This window comes from Pimephales promelas, chromosome 20 (genome assembly GCF_988280905.1).
Source record: "Pimephales promelas chromosome 20, fPimPro1.hap1.1, whole genome shotgun sequence".
Lineage (NCBI taxonomy): Eukaryota > Metazoa > Chordata > Actinopteri > Cypriniformes > Leuciscidae > Pimephales > Pimephales promelas.
In genome coordinates this window covers 22,042,712-22,059,669 of record NC_142788.1, presented here as the reverse complement: position 1 = coordinate 22,059,669, position 16,958 = coordinate 22,042,712, and the positions used below count along the sequence as shown (strand labels likewise).

Sequence of the window (16,958 nt, the reverse complement as noted above, 5' to 3'; positions counted from 1 at the left end):
ATGTGTGAATACGCCTGACAGGGAGCAAGATGGGATGAGTTGCACTGAATTCTCAACGGATCTGCTACTAGACCCAGTATTTAAACACCGTAGCCGCCTTCAAACAGACTGCAAGAGGATGCAATTCAAAATCTGCACGAAATCCAGGGGGAGGATCTCCCACCTTACATATACCTAAACCTACCCATCTCTGCCCCCGATCCCTAACCCCACCCCTAATCCTATCCATCTCCACCCCTTAGATCTGGATTCAACTCCGCCCGCTGGATCTTGTGTACTGCAATGAGGTGCTACTCGAAAATTTGCATAAATGTGATTATTTTGCCTATTTTATGGTTGAGTCAGTTTTAGAAATCTATTGAAATTTGAAAAAAAGTTACCTTTTCAACTATTCTACATCTATAATATAATCTGTAGAAATGATATTCCATAGATAGATAGATAGATAGATAGATAGATAGATAGATAGATAGATAGATAGATAGATAGATAGATAGATAGAAATTGAGAAAGAGGGAGAGAGAGGGAGAGAACAATGGTCTCAGTGTCCTTCACTAATGAGCTCTCAAAGCTATGAAACCGAGCCACACACACAATGACCTCGAGAAGTCACAGTGCTCCATTCTTAACCCAAACAGATAGGCTAGATGCTTTTTCTAATCTAAGCCATCCACAAAGGTGGTGTTGTTTTTTTGTAAAAAAAAAAAAAAAAAAAGCTTATTTTTTTTAAAACCCAAATAGGCTGCTGACGTGATAAACGATTAACATTTACAACATTTCCCGGTTTTAATTATGATTAAGTTGGAAAAACAACAAACTGAAAACCAAGTGCCCTCCCGGACCAGAGAGCGTATTTGTTTGTCGCACGCGCGCTCTAGGCAGCTCTCAGAATCAGTGGCGTTGAGACAGAGCCAGTGAGAGGGGCGAGGATGAGACGAGATGGGATGGAGGGAGGGAGGAGTCGACCGGATGGAAGAATGAGGGGGCAGTGTGAGTGTGTGTGTGTGTGTGGAGTGTGAAAATCTCACAGGTGTCGGAGTCAGAAGTCCAGCGCTGTACGTTGCTGTATGGCTATGCCTTTGGACTAAACGAACGGCAAAAGCGGAAGTTTCACTCACGCGCAAAGTCATTAATAGTTCGCGGAATAAATAAGGTCAGAAGTGATAGTGGCAACTTAATGAAGTCCTCTTACCCTATTTGACTGGTTAAAGCATTTGAAATCGATATTTCTGCGATTCACTCTATTGTTGGAGTAAAGAGAGGCGTCTTCATTTGCACATGAATTACATTCGCCTTTAAGTTGCTCCGGAATTCGGCAAATTTAAGGACAGACATCAGAGGAAGGTTTTTAATCCTAAAGATCTCACATTAACACCGAAGTCAGGGTAAGTGTCCATTTAATACATTAGTGTAGCATACATAAAGTTACTCAATTGTGTCTTACTTTCACAGGTGTTATTTTACGTGCTTCACTTACTATATAGAACAATCAGCCTGTATTTTTTTTTAAATATATATCAGTCTAATTTATTCATGTGTTGTTTTTATTTGTGAATATTTCTCCTTTTTAGGCCAAACCTTTTGCAACAAAAATGTAATGCCAGTTGCCATTCAGGGGTCATTTTGATATAAAATTATAAAATCTAATGACATGTTATGCTTACTGGATATTGCAAAAGAATAATGCAAGACAACTTTCAGCATGTTCAATTTAGGATATATAATGTGATATTAAATGTACCTTAACAGAGTTTCTCTATTGTCTTTTCATGTCTTTTCCTCCAGTTCTGTGGATTTTTCCCAGTCCCGCCAGAGCAACTACAGGGGTCTTCCATATGTTCCTAAAAAAATAAATAATAATACATTTCTGAAGGATCAATACATTGTGGCTCATCGGGTTTTGGTGCAGGGCGTTGGACACTTTTTATTGAGCAGAAGCATTTTAGTTCATCAGTTTATTTTAAAACGTGGAAGATTGGATTGACAGATTCTTTTGGCACATCTTTCAGGTCTTTGGGTTGGACTTAATTAGAATTTGGTTGGACAAGCAGCTTACTTTGCAATTTAATTGAGCCCTTTACAAACTGAATTTCAATTGCTCAATTGCACTTGGCCAGGAGCTTGAACTGGAAAACCTCAAAACAGGTTGTTGCTGCGTTCACTTATGCAAAAGAGAAACCTCGAAGAGGTTGTGTATTGGATAATTATCTGTAGGTCTAATGTTAACAAGCCAGGGGATGAATGTAAAGATGTGTGTTGTTATTAGCCACGAAACTACAACACTTTAAAAATACTGTATTGCATTGTATTGCAATTGTCCCCGTAAATTAGCTTGCCAACAGCCACCTTGTTGTCCTGTAATCATCTTTTATTCTTTGCTGTGCCACACCTTTCTGTTGCACTGTTCCATTTCGTTCTTTAGATCTTCCTTTCAGTCTCCACTCTGTCCTACCTCTTGTCCCATTGCACCCTCTCATTTCTGTATGCTCCACTCTCTTCTTGGTCTTCTTGTCTCATCCATAAATTCATCTGCTATCCTTCTCCCCATTGGCCTCATTCCTCTATAGATTTCTTCGGTGGGGCTGTTTTTCTTTGTTAGCGAGTTTCTCAAACTCCACTGTTCACGCTGGCGGGCACCATTCCATCTAAAGGAGAGGAGGACTTTCTAACGCTTGCTGCCACCCGGCTCAGCCGCCGCAAGCGTGTCATTGGAGCGGGCGTGGGTGTGGCCATGGTTCTGATCCTCCTGGTCACCATTCCTTTACTGGTCCACAACACTAAAGGAGGAGGAGCTGGCGGTGCAGGAAGTCATTATGAAATGCTAGGAAGTTGTCGGATGGTTTGTGACCCCTACACCACTCCTCATGGCCAGGAGCTAACGGCTGTATCACCCGCACCTCCTGATTTCCCAAACCGGAGAGGGAAATCTGGTTTTCGGGGACCACCGGGGATCCCTGGACCGCCTGGCCCACCTGGAGAACCTGGAAAGCCAGGTCCACAAGGGCCCCCGGGTCCTGGGCCTGGCGGTTATGTGCCGTCGTTCTACAGCCCTAAGATTGCATTTTACGCAGGCCTGCGCAAGCAACACGAAGGCACTGATGTGCTGAAATTCGATGATGTGGTGACCAATGTTGGCAACTACTATGAGCCCAGCACTGGAAAGTTCACATGCCCTCTGCCTGGTATCTACTTCTTCACTTACCATGTCCTGATGAGAGGAGGAGATGGGACCAGTATGTGGGCAGACCTCAAGAAGAACGGACAGGTAAGAATTTATCCCTATTTATAAAAATTGTTTGTGGTGGAAATGAAATCTTCAGCTCAATTGCTTTAAAAATATAGTGCACCCAAAAATTCATTAATAAATTCATTATCTACTCACCTTCATGTCCTTCCAATATGACTTTCCATCCTCTGCAAAAACACAAAATGAAGTTATTTGAAATACTTATTTTTACTGTTGTTTATCTATACAATGGTAGTCAGTGGGGGATTTTTCAAAAACATCTTCTTTGTCAAGAAAAACATGAATGGTTTGAAACGACATGAGGATGTGTGAAGGATGACACAATTTAAAAAAAAAAAGGAAATGGTGAATCATTTTTTCAGCTATCTTTTTCCTTTATTATGTACATTATGTGTGCAGTCAAATGAAGAAAGTACTTTCTCTTAGTCTCAATTCATCATATTGGGCTTCACCACTAAGGTCATTTTCATCTAGAGGAGTCAGAATAGTTAAGATGATGAGCTTTTTCCTATTAAATTTCCTATTATAGAATTGATTACCATCCCACTAAACAACATGGGTGCAAATTGGATGCTGTTGTACTGTTTTTCAAGGCTGACAGAAAAGGCCACTGAAAGGGAAAACCGTGACATAAAAATGTGTGTGTCCAGGCAACCTCAGCTGCATTTCCATATGTTTTGACAATTTAATAACTAAAATAAACATCATATATTTACATTTTACTCACCCCCTAAAAATGTGTCATACGACTCAGCATGGCAGAGCTGTCGTGCGTGGTGTGGTCTAGTGCCAGTTTGCACATCAGATAAATAATGAATGCATGAAAATTTGACAGTTTCAACACTCGGTCATTCATTCCCTAGACATTAATTAAAAACTGAAGGCAGGACAAGAAAAGGTTTATCTGTAGTGGTTTTAAGTGATTGTGTGACCTTTGTGGATCAAGACCCACTCTTGCAGCTTTTTATTGGACAGGCAATCGTAACATGAACAGTTTTACCTATAAAATGTTTATTTATATTACACTGTGCAATGAAAGCTGTAAAAAAAAAAACCAACAACGTTTGGCTTAATACAGTGGACCACCCGTAAAAGTGATTAGAGTGATAGTAGATTAAATTGGTCTGACCTGTACAGTTTTGTATTGTCATGCAAGTCTGCTTCCTCTGTTAAATCATTCATAACTCTTAGATTGAATCCCCTGAACGCTGTACGTGCCCCCCTTCTATTGCATGTTCATTGATTGCTCATTAATTATCTTTTCAGTCCACTCAATTACGTCCATTTCGAGCACATCAGGTGGCCCTGCTTCACTCTTCTGTAGGCCCTGAAATGTAATAGAGAAATGTGTGGTTTAAACACTCACTACACCAAATAAACTGCAGATGGAATCATCAGATACTTCCCCAAGCACCTGAAAAACAGTCAACAGTCCATTTGTGACACAAATCACGATTGTTGTAGCCTGTGAGATTTTAAAAAAGCTCATAGGATGAGAATGTGCGCAGCTACCTAATGGAAAGTACACAGCATGTAAAAATGAAAAGGATGCTAGATATTTTGACAGATGCTGAGAGACTGGAATTCTCTGAAGTGTCATCTGAAAGCAGACAATGGTCCGTCGGGATTAGAAGGTTTATGTTAATTTGTAAAAGGTTACTTTTGAATGCTGACAAAATGATGTTCAAACAGCCATGTCTATTGAATATTATAGACCAGTTTCCCCAAACACAAGAGTTCAGTTAAAAGGTTTAGAAGTGGAGAATCACCGTTGTGTTATTTTACTCAAAACTAGATGTAGGCTCCAACCAGAGGCTGATTTTTATTACAACTTTTTTCTGTATGAAGTAGAGCTGAAATTGAGTAATTGAGAATTCAAAATTCCACTCAAAATTCTGCTGTCTATAACCCTTTGACAAATGAGATCACACTGATGAATAAATCAAATCTGCGTTCACCCTGTTGCTGACCCAGAGAGTTGTCGTGTCTGTATATGAAACAACTTCGGTTATCTTTCAACAAAGACTGTCTTTTCTAGATCATTGTACATCATGGTGGCTGTCATAATGACTTATTGAATCACTCATTTGAACAGATTTGTTCAAAATTGCTGTTCATTCAGAAACAAAACAAGTAAGTGTCTTGAGGATTGCGTTTGAAAGTTAATTCATTCAGAATAAATATTTGTAGGCCTATTTAAAAGCTTTTGCATAAAAAGTTACATCATTAATGTTTCAATGGTCTGGCATACTAAAAAGGGTGTAAACAGAATTTTTCTGCAAACCTTTAAAATATAGGCTTATTTGCATATTTTGATTTATATACACTTCTTGTTTATTATGTTTTGTTGGTTGGGTTATTTTAAAAAGACTCAAGCAAATGCAATGTTGTCAGAACCAGCAGTAGATTACAAAAGCCAAATGTTCAGGTTTTGCAAATCAGAAATCACAGAAATATATAGAGTATATTTTTTAAAAGCAACAACATAAATGGATTTTAATACTTTTCTCTTGGTCCAGATCCAGATGTTTTTTATGTTAAGATAAAAAAATCCAATCCGAATTTTATTTATTTATTTTTTTTAACTCGAAATAGTCATAAATCGTTTTATATTGGACATTGTTAGTAAACGAATGAACACTTTTTTTTTTTTTTTTTAAGTAGCATTAAAAGTGACTATAATTGGAGAAACACTCACAAATATGTACAGGAGAAACTGTAAAGGAACAAAAGCAAAATAATAAGCAGTGAAAAATATCATTGTTTTTATCCTTCATCTTGAAAATAAGTTTTGACACGGTCATCTCGCATCTTCGTTGTGGAGGCCATGTTCAATATGGCACCCCAGTGGGCGGCCCACAAGCTCAAGTGCACAAGTGAATTGTGAGACAGACTAGAGAAGGACAGTTAAGAGTATGGCAGAATCACCCAGGCTGGTTGACAGAAAGATCAGGGGAGGAAAGGAAGATAGATGACTTAATACAAAGCTGCAGACAGTGGGCAGAAAGACGAGACTTCTGGGAGGATTATACGCACGGACCAATATGAATACAGAGCCGTAGACAGATGGAGAAGTGCCAAACATGTCATGGCTCGACAGGTTAACAAGCTGTCTTGAAGATAAAGACCAGATCCTGACATAAGAATTTGTTTTCTAATAATGACTGTCTGTGAATGTTCAGGTGCTAATTAAGAGGGGAAAAAAAGTATCTCAGGTATGCTCTAGAGAGTGGCATGCATGTTGCCGTACCTGGTTGCAGGCCCGTGTGACCATCTGGCTGATCGTTGTCTGCGTGGTGGTTTTGACAGCTAGTGAAAGCTGGTCTCTTGATAGCGGCTGGTGCAGTTGTGATGGTCTTCTCATTGTCGGACTGCCTGCACTTTAGAACTGCCTGAAATGGAAATGATGTGGGTGGATAATCATGGAAAAGTCACTGGTCAGCAGGATTTTTTTCCCCACACCATTAATCCAAGCTGAAGTTTTAGTGGTTGTTTATTCTAAAATATGTGATAAATGTTTAACATGGATGTAGTTTTTTTTTTTCATATTTCAATTTGTCTTTTAGTGCAGGATCAGTACATTTTTGTTTATTTGTATTTAAAGGAGTAGTTCACTTAAAAAAAAAAAACTTTTGCTGATAATTTACTCACCCCCATGTCATACAAGATATCCATGTCATTCTTTCTTCAGTCGAAAAGAAATGAAGGTTTTTGATGAAAACATTCCAAGATTTTTCTCCACATAATGGACTTCAATGGGAATCAAACGGTTCAAGGTCCAAAAGACAGTTTCAGTGCAAACTGTTCAAAGGGCTTTAAACGATTTCAGACGATGAATAAGGGTCTAATCAAGCGAAACAATCGCTCATTTAAAAAAATATATATAACAAAGTTTAAGTTTTATAAGCTCAAATGCTCAACTTGCTCTGGTCTGTGATGAGAGTTCTTGACTCTCCTGATCAAATTTGTTTATCAAAATGAACGGATCTTTTTTCATGTCATTTGATTCATTCAACGAATTAAATGAATGAGTTGACTCTGGAAAAGATTCATTCATTTTGATGAACGAGTTCGAACAGGAGAGTCACAAATGCGAAACAGAGAAAGGCGACCATTTGAGCTTATAAAACGTAAACTTTTTTTTTTTAATGAGCCATTGTTTCGCTTGATAAGGCCCTTATTCGTCGTCTGGAAACGTTTAAAGCCCTTTGAACAGTTTGCAGTTTGCACTGAAACTGTCTTTTGGACCTTGAACCGTTTGCTTCCCATTGAAGTCCATTATATGGAGAAAAATCCTGGAATGTTTTCATCAAAAATCGTAATTTCTTTTCGACTGAAGAACAAATGACATGGATATCTTGGATTACATGGGGGTGAGTAAATTATCAGCAAAAGTTTTTTTAAAGTCAACTACTCCTTTAAATAGGGCACTGGTACATCACATGTAGATGACGATGGGATTTTGAGGAATGTTACAATTCATTTGGTCAGTAACAGATGGAAAGGATTAGTGATGTGATCGTAATAGTGCCCTCTTCAATATTTAATGAGGTCATTTTCATTTGTCTTGTAATTAATTTGGTATATTGCCCACTGAAGGAGATTCACGCTGAAATTTCATCACTGTGCATTAAGTCACCGTATCACAGCACCTGCTACAACCGAAGGGAATTCATACGAGGGGAAAAAAATGTGACCTGTCAGATCCCACCCTCAAAAGTCCCGGGGTCGTTAGGGTCAACAATTGCACATCATTTAATAATAGCTTCTAATTATTATGCTGTATTAGTCTGCTTTCTGATGGAATACCTGCATAAAGACCTATAAATGCTACTAGCATGCTTTTATTGAGCTTGTTGAATAATGGGTTGTTTGCCTTAATGCTAATGTGAGTCAAAATATGCCACCAGGGTCGTACGTCATCTCTGATTTAGCAGCTACATGTCTTCTTCCTCATCATTAACATGCTGTTAATCTTTTAATTCATCGTCCCTCAGCTTCGATGTACATTCCCGAAACCTTAGACTGAACCTCTGTTCAAAGTGGACTAATCTACACTCGGTCCTCTCTGTTGCTTAATCGTTCCACCATTCTTTTTCCCCCTTTTTCACCTGTCACATGCTCTTTTAATAGACCTTCGAAAGGTCGAGCTCTTTCACACGCTAGTGTTAAAAATGCCATCGCCTGTCTTTTAATGACCAGTACTTGCTCTAATAAATGTCTCCCGGTGCAGTGACATGTACATAGTCCGGTAGAAATATAATGAGTGTCTTTGGTAGTCTCTAATTGTAGTAATCCCTAATTGCAAGGCTTCTAATTGCCAAATAGTTTTAAGGGAAATATTTTTAACGGATTCAAAATTTGTAGTAGACTGCATATGTGACATACTCATTAAATCCCACCTTGGGTCAATTGTTAAAGCATAGTTCACCCCAAAATGTACATTTATTTACTAATCTGAACTGCTTTCTTCCAAAACACAGAAGATATTTTAGTTTTGTTTATTCCATCAATGGGGTCCAACCCCAGCTTTCTTCAAAAATATCTTTGATAACATTTTCCAATAAGGTTTCATTCATTAACATTAGTTCACTATTTCAATACTTCTAAAACATTTCAACATTTATTAAAATTAAAAGTTGGACCTATGCTAACACGAACTAACAAAGTTGTAACTAACGTTTACAATGATACTGTAACTACTATATTGCTAATTTTTAGTAAATGTTAGTTAACTAATGGGACCTTAACTAAAGGATTAACATATCTTCTCTTGGGCTATACTGATTTGAAATGAGGTGAGGAATGAGGATGAGTAAATTATAACAGATTTGAGATTTTAGGGGAACTAACCCTTTAATCAGTTGACTATATTCATACAGTGATTGAACGCATGATCATAGAGCTTGTGACGGGTGTTAAAGTGTGCACTTGGACCATTAGTATGCAAAGCCACACACGTACAGTAGGCCAATTAAGCATAGTCTTTACCTCTCGGAAGAAGCGAAACAAATTTCATTCTCCCTCCCAAAACAGACCTATTCAATAAATGTTCAATTTTTTTTGCTTTAGTCTTTTCCCTCCCCTCCCATGTGATCGGTCCCTTAGGTAAGTTTAAGAGCTAGTTTTCCATTGTCTCCGCTCTAAGAGGTCTGTATATCACAGAGAATGAATCCTGTCAGTTTTATTACCGCTGGAGCACGGCACCACTGATAAAAAAACAAGACTTCATATACCCTTGCATCTCGCTGCTCTAACAAAATAGCCTTGCTTGATCAGACCCCCCCCCCCCTTTTTTTTTTCTAGTTCAAACCTTGTCTCTCTGCTAGCGCTCGCCTCTGCTTATGTATAAAATGCCTTTCCCTCCCTGTAATGAAAAGGCCTGGCAGAACAAGCCCCCAGCAGGCCCGAGGGTCCCTGCTCATAGCCGGCGCTGAGATCAAGTCAGCGTGGCGTTTCACAAGTATAGTCGGCTCCCATGTCAATATCCATCTCCAGTGCAGTCAACGGTAATCCTAAAATGCCTCTCTCCCTCCAAGACAGGCTTTCATATCACTTATATTTGATAAATGCCGGGAAGCATCTAACAAGCGCACTTTGCGGGAGATATCTAAACCCCGGGTGCTCAGATACGGTGTAACTGATCCCAAAAATTCAAGACGTGAATCAATGGAAGCGAAGAAATGTCTAAAATGGTTTTCGCCGGATGTCTGATAATTAAAGTGACCCCTTGCGTTGTCGTATTGAACATGGGGGAATGCCGGAGGGAGAGACTGCCCCTTTGCCCACTTCACCAAAATAATGAGGAGAATGACATACGCTCTGCGTCGATAGGGAGAGGAGATATGTCACTGTCAGATGTGGAATGATGCACATGCCAAATTGACCTCATCAATATTATGTTTTTTTTTATTTATCTCGATGTCATTTTGATATTTCAGATTTGATATATTTTTGGAAATACCCACTGTTCATCACTGTTGCACTGATTTAACTACACTGAAAACACTAATAAGTTGATTGAACTCAATTGATTTGAGTAAACTCGTTCCCTCAAATTAATTAAATAATGGGGTCTCCCAATCCGTGCATATTTAAGTTTACTCAACTTGGTGCTTATGTAGACTTGACTTTAATGGTTTAGTTCAATATGTACTTAAACAATAAAGTTCACTTAACTTAGTGTTGATTTCAAGTGTACTTGTATATTTAAGTTACAAAAATGGGTATTAAAGTTTATTTATCAAGTTTAAAGGTTTTTAAAAAAACAACAAAAAAAATCTGTTTATTTCCATTACGATCAATAATTGTAATATTATGAAAGCCATTTGTTTTCTGGTAAAATAAGAATGACACCTTGCACTTGAGAAAGCATAGGCCTATGAATGTATAATTTCACAGTCAAGAAAACTACTTTTGTAAGGATTAATATGATTTTGATCTCATCTCTAAGTTTATGTATTTTGAAGGTAAATAAGTTATTTGATCTTATATTTTTGAGTGACGGGGCCAGAATGCTAAATATAAAGTAGGCCTAATGTTTAGTCAACTACACTTGATTGTGACATCATTAGGGTTTACAGTCGGTAACAGTTTACAATAAGGTTTCATTAGTTAACATTATTTACCATGAACTGCACTTCTACATTTATTAATCTTTCTTAATGTTATTTTCAACATTTACTACTACATAATTATAGTTTCACATGCTATTTCATATGCAAGTATGTCAGCCAATCACAGCAGTGTTTGCAGTGAATCCCACAGCAGACACGCCCCTTCAAACAGAGTGTTCAAATCAGAGGCTTAAATCAGGCTAGGAAAAATGGATTTTATTTCTAAATTATGACTATTTTTTATCTAAAAAACATACTAACATTATAAGGGTAACCCAGGAAACATTATAAAATAATAAGATAACCCTATGTCAGGGGACTTTTAAAAATCAGTTCTGCCTATCAATTAATAAACACTTAAAATAACTGATGTAAATGCAATATTGTTTGATACTTAGAAGGGTATTTTTCAAATTACAAATGACAACCATCTATCAATGCTATGCAAAATCAATTTAAAGCTGATGTATTTGTGCTGCATTGTAAAACTCTAACATCATTACACAGATTGGCATTTCAGTCTAAATGGCGGTCTCCACTCAGGACGTTGTGCGGATGTTGACAGTATCTTGATGGTAACGAAGTGAGGTTATTAGATTATGGATATGGGAGGGAGTTTATCTTTGTCTTGGGTCAGTGTGTTTTATGTGGCCTGCGGTTGTGGGTGTTTCTCAAGGGAATAACACGGCCAATAAAACGAGGCATTTGATTGAGTGATGGCATGTTGTATGAGGATGTTTACTGACACCGTGCATATCTTTGTCATTTTTTTTCCCTTGGATAGACTCAATCTGTATGTTTAGGAAACTTGACAAAGATTGAGTGGCTATAACACGGCTGAGCAAAATGCCTGACAATCACTGTCTGTCACCTGACACCTGTCTGCTAGGAGCTTACGCATCGTTTCCATTTAGAAGACTTGAGCATAGATCAGATAGTAAAAATACGACGATAAATATTAAAAAAGAGAAATGTAAGTCATATTGGAAGGGTATGATTTTAAAATGCGTGCTCATTTTTAATTGCATCTGCAGGAATTTGTGTCTTTCTGAACACATGACTAATCTCAATTTAAAATGTTAACAAACAAGTTTCAGATCCACTGCTGGGAGTCAATACGGCTGATCCCTCAAGCAGAATTTAAATGAGTCCATGTCTCCAGTAAACAGTCTCATCGCGATGCGTGTGCTTGCGATCAAATTCAACAGGTCAATACGAGGAAGGGATATGGTGCAGTTTTAGCATCAATTATAGCTATAGCTAGATGATCTTACAGTATATAAATAGGAAAGAGTATGACTGCTTTCTCAATCGAGGTAGAGGTCAGCAGGTTATCTGCAACTCAATCCATTTAACCCGACCAGCCCTTTTCAAAGTAGCATTTAATAATCACTCCATTCCATTGCTATAGAGATGATAAAACACGGCCTCTTTCGTGTCAAGAGAGCATATGTAGAGATATCCGTCTAGTGCAGTTTTTTTGTTCATTTTTTTTTGTCTTATGTACCTGCACCGCTTCATCCACGTGTTTATAAACCTTTTTATTAATATGAATAATATATCATTAATATAAATTATTTAGTTTAATATAATAGTTTATAAATTGTACAAAACTCACACATATTGCTTACAAACAATTTTTCTTTCAGTACAAAGAGAAATCAATTCAGCATTTTTTAAATTTTTTAATCTGTACATTCTTTTAAAATTATTCATGTTAAAATATTAATTTTATATATATATAAAAAAATCTATTGGTGTAGCCCTCAATCGGGTCATGGGGTCGTATAGACTTTTACTTAATAAAAAAAGGTTCCCTTCATCTCAGTGGAATAAGATTTTGTGACTTTACATACATTATCTATCTACACACACAAAAAATGTTTACACTTCCGGTCTCCGGGGTCAATATGACCCCACATTGAAATGAATGGGAAATGTAAAAAAAGCTAAATATATTTTCTTCATGCGTCAAAAAAAAAAAAAAAAAAAAAAATCTGGCATAAATTTTAAATCTGGCATAAACATTTTAGACAGAAATGAAGGCCTAGTACTAGAGCATGAATGCAATGCATCATAAAAAATAATATTTCATATGCAAACTAATGGTGTAGTTGAGGAATTGTATGGTATATAGATACAAAAGTACTTTATATCTTCAAAAACACAGCATTAATGAATAGATGAGAAGTAAACAAAAAAAATGATATATTATTTTTATGATTAAAAATGTAGATTTTTTGTACAATTACTCAATCAATTGTTGGGCTCGTATAGATCCCGAAGCCCAGAAGTGTAAACAGGAAACGAAGACCATTTGAAGGTTAACAAATCAAAATCTTTCCAAGCTTAGCATTTATATGAAATTCAGAATTATTTTCTTCTTTCTGATTATGAAAATGCCACTGAATTCAGTCTGCTTATTTCACTATCGTGTTAATTTTAAAGGGGTTGACTGCTTTTTTTCTTTGCATGATTGTATTTATGGGGTGCAATATAACATGTATTCGTGGTTTTTCTTTTTTTAAAAGTCTTATTTTTCATAAACTTCACCTTTATTGTCAGCCGCGCTCTCCTCTGTCCTCGAACGAGCTGTCGACTTCCTGAGTCTATGAAACCACTCACTCAGAAACAGGCAGTGGGCTCAGATTGGTCAGTTTGGCCCGGTGTGTTGTGATTGGCTAAACTGTCGCTCACGTTGTCCGGAAAATTAACGCCCATTACCTTTACGGTCGAAACGTGCATGTCATGAGCTCCGCTCCAGATGTAAATAATGGTGTCGAACTGCAGTATCAGTTTGAGGCAGAATCAGACCGAGAAAGCCGCGATGAAGAGAGTCAAACAGAACCTCACCACACACGGCTCTTACTAAACGTTTCTGAATGATAATTTGCTACATTTTTTTTAACTTTATACACGTTTGTTTTACACAATATCATCTGACTGGCAACAATAGCAACTGACTGGCTACTAATGTTAAACACAAACAGCGTTGGCAAGTTTACGTTCTTGATCAAATCGAAAATAATGTCATAAAGCATGAACAAAACAAACAAACAAAACAAAATTCAGATCCATAATGTTTGTACGCATTTGTCGTAGACACAAAATAGCATAACTAGTAACCTAGCGGCTATGAAGCCAGCGCTGGCATTTGAAAAAAATAAAACACAAGGCTACGTCTGGAATTATACATGCAAATACATTTAAAATGATGAAGTCTTAGCCTACTTACATGTTGTGGTCCAACAACTGCTGCCTCTGGTTTTAAAGCTGGAGCTGCTTCATGTTTTAGTAACAGTTTCTTGTTGAATCCGGTGTTGAATTCATGGAGATTCTGGAAGCTGTCTTCTGTAAAATGCGCAGCACAGAGAGCTAGATTACGATCATCATTTTCAGGAACACAATCAAACATAAATTGTATCCATTGTTGACAAAGTACAGCGTCCGTGGGAAGCTCAAACACAGAAGACCTGACAGCTGGTGAACACAACACACTCGAGCTGCAGAAATATGCGCATGCCCTTTTTTGCATATTCCGGAGGGAGGGTTGATGCAAATGTGTGGGTTAGTGACGTCTAAAACCCAGCTGTAGTCCCAATTGAGTCGTTTTTGTAGACAATATACTTCCTGATTTTTAAAAGACGATATCTCTGCTTACACTTTCAGCACTGCAACATTGCAGATTCTGTTCATGCACCAACAGCAACATTACACACTATTTAAAATGAAAAAAGTGAAATCGCAATCGACCCCCCCTTTAATTCAATGCTCAGATCTCACTTGTTAAATATATATATTTCTGTTTTTTTCTAAGCATAATGGGTTGATGTGTTTGTGACGTATTGATTTGCAATGGAAGGTCCCAATCCACCTGTTTAAAATCATTTTAAAATCTTCAAATGTCAAACTTCATGCTTTAATCATGTTTAGTGGTTTGGTCTAATGAATATCATTCAAGTATACTGTAATTTTGGGGATCTAATCTGTAAATTGTTGCGATCTGCTCCGTGTCCTTCCTCTAACCGTGGCTTCATTTGTCCTGTGCGTGACAGGTGAGGGCCAGCGCTATCGCCCAGGATGCTGATCAGAATTATGACTACGCCTCCAACAGTGTGATCCTGCATTTAGACGTGGGAGATGAGGTCTGTGTGCAGCTGGACGGAGGGAAAGTCCACGGAGGAAACACCAACAAATACAGCACGTTCTCTGGCTTCCTCATCTATGCTGACTGACCTGCTCGTGATGCTGCTCAACACACTCAAATATACTGTGTACACACACACACACACACTCATAGTTACCTTCACACACTGAACAGGCTTGAAAGAAATGGACATGAGTCGAAGGGCTTCACAGATGAGGGCAAACAATTCCTTACAAAAGCAGATTTCCAACATGCTGCTAATGTGTGTAAATTATAACTTACATCATACAATACTCCCAAACGTGAATTAAAATGCATAAATATATGTCTATATCTATCCTTGACAGTGACGCTCATATTTTAATGTGTGTACTTGTTGGTGTACTTGTCTCCATTCTGTGTGTCAATCTAAACCTTCAAGAGAGATTCAAAGTCACTCTCTATAGTCGACATGCTTTATGTTGAGCTGAGCTGCATTTACACATGGCTAGACTTGAAGCAAAATCAGTGCGTATATCTACTTTTCACTCAATAGATGCAGCCGTAGCTCATTACAGGCATGTATATATGCGTACACACACAGAGCAGGGCTATTGATTACTCTAAGTCCTCTTGTTCAATTCATTTGACTGTTTTGCCTGTCTGAATTGGAAATATGGCTCTTAACAGTATTTTCACTCGCTCTAATAATAATATATCGATTTAGACATTAGACTCTTCAATAGTCAAATTTAAACCAGTACAATATGTTTTAATCATATAAATAAATATGATTATTTAATACATTTTAAAGCGGAGGATGTTGAACCCGTCTGCGTAACCCTAATAAAATATAATACAATGTAAAACTAAATATTACATTCTTGACAATGAATTATTCTTTTATATCTTATCAGCATTATGTTATATAGAGATTATAGATTTGAGTACTATAAAAGTCTAAGAAATTGATTTAATGTCTTTGAATATATTTCAAATGTAGTGACTGCATTGCATTTAAGAGGTCAATACACTTTCACAGTGATTGTTTTATAATATGTTTTATAGAAGTTATACATTTATAAATCAAGCTTATATCTATAGATTTTTCTGTGAGAATCATGCCGGTTGCTATATTATGAGGCCATGTAAAGACAATAATGTGTCCTCAAACAATTTAAATGAAATTTTACTAAATCTATAGCTTGTATTAATTCATCTTTGTAAGAAATGCAGCATGAAGTCAAGCCATGTGCAAATACACGGACACAAATATACAGATAAAATGTCAAAACGTCAAAAACATTCCCTATTCACAAACAATTCTATAATAAATCATATACAAATCTATCTGCCTCGTTTTTATGTAACATTTGTGCAACTGACTATTCAAACACCGTGCAACATGTGAAGTGAATTCTAAGATAATGTTATATACAAATATGGCAAACATATTTATGTCGTGCAAAATAGTTCTCTATAAACATCTGGAGAAAATAAAAGTCTGAATCATAGACATGTTTACCAGAGTATGGACATTCAGGAAAAAAGAAAAACAAGCTTAACAAGAACAACGACGTGGATTCGATGCTTGGGTTCTACCTGGGCATGCCAGGGCTAAAACGAGGGGAGAAACCTTTAATTAAAAGGGAGAGGTAATGACATTCCGGCCTTAAGGCTTTGGCGAATCTGTAGCCTGTGGGAATATGTGGGGGATCTCAGCATGTCCGTGGCCAGCCTCCTCGCGCTCTCCTGCCAGATTCCAGTTGAAAGTTAATTGGACGGGGAGAGGTCTGAGGCGGCCTGTGCTGAGGCCCATTAGTGATTCCCATGTCGAATGCAGAGCCACGAGGATCACAGACTCACAAATAGGCAGATTAAAATAATCAATACACTTCACTTGCCTCCAACACATTCGCACAAGTGTGCGTAGAAACAGACCTGCATGCACATCCACACACAAATCCGC

General features: G+C 37.5%; 2 protein-coding genes across 3 annotated transcripts in view; one reads left to right on the top strand and one right to left on the bottom strand.

Annotated features, from left to right (window-relative positions):
- Positions 1-16,958, bottom strand: part of LOC120463729 (uncharacterized) — a 40,293-nt gene that overhangs the window by 21,432 nt on the left and 1,903 nt on the right. For both annotated transcript variants that reach the window (XR_016148033.1, XM_089124343.1), the window contains exons 3-6: positions 14,099-14,214; positions 6,498-6,639; positions 3,383-3,414; positions 1,742-1,841 (exon numbers count right to left, since the gene is read on the bottom strand). Coding sequence is in view for 1 of the 2 variants with exons in the window: in XM_089124343.1 (XP_088980469.1) it covers positions 1,743-1,841; positions 3,383-3,414; positions 6,498-6,639; positions 14,099-14,214 (389 nt within the window). In the remaining variant the exon portion in view is untranslated. The remainder of the gene's footprint in view (positions 1-1,741; positions 1,842-3,382; positions 3,415-6,497; positions 6,640-14,098; positions 14,215-16,958) is intronic.
- On the top strand, positions 939-16,489 carry c1ql4a (complement C1q like 4a). The gene is made up of 3 exons (XM_039653041.2): positions 939-1,385; positions 1,786-3,265; positions 14,919-16,489. The coding sequence occupies exons 2-3, from the start codon at positions 2,732-2,734 to the stop codon at positions 15,096-15,098; spliced, it is 714 nt and encodes a 237-aa protein (XP_039508975.1). The 5' UTR covers positions 939-1,385; positions 1,786-2,731; the 3' UTR covers positions 15,099-16,489.

Bases quoted from the DNA above. Each gene is read 5' to 3' on its own strand.
- c1ql4a (XM_039653041.2), top strand. From the start codon at position 2,732: ATGGTTCTGATCCTCCTGGTCACCATTCCTTTACTGGTCCACAACACT. The intron at 3,266-14,918 runs GTAAGAATTTAT...TGTGCGTGACAG, and splicing joins ACCTCAAGAAGAACGGACAG to GTGAGGGCCAGCGCTATCGC.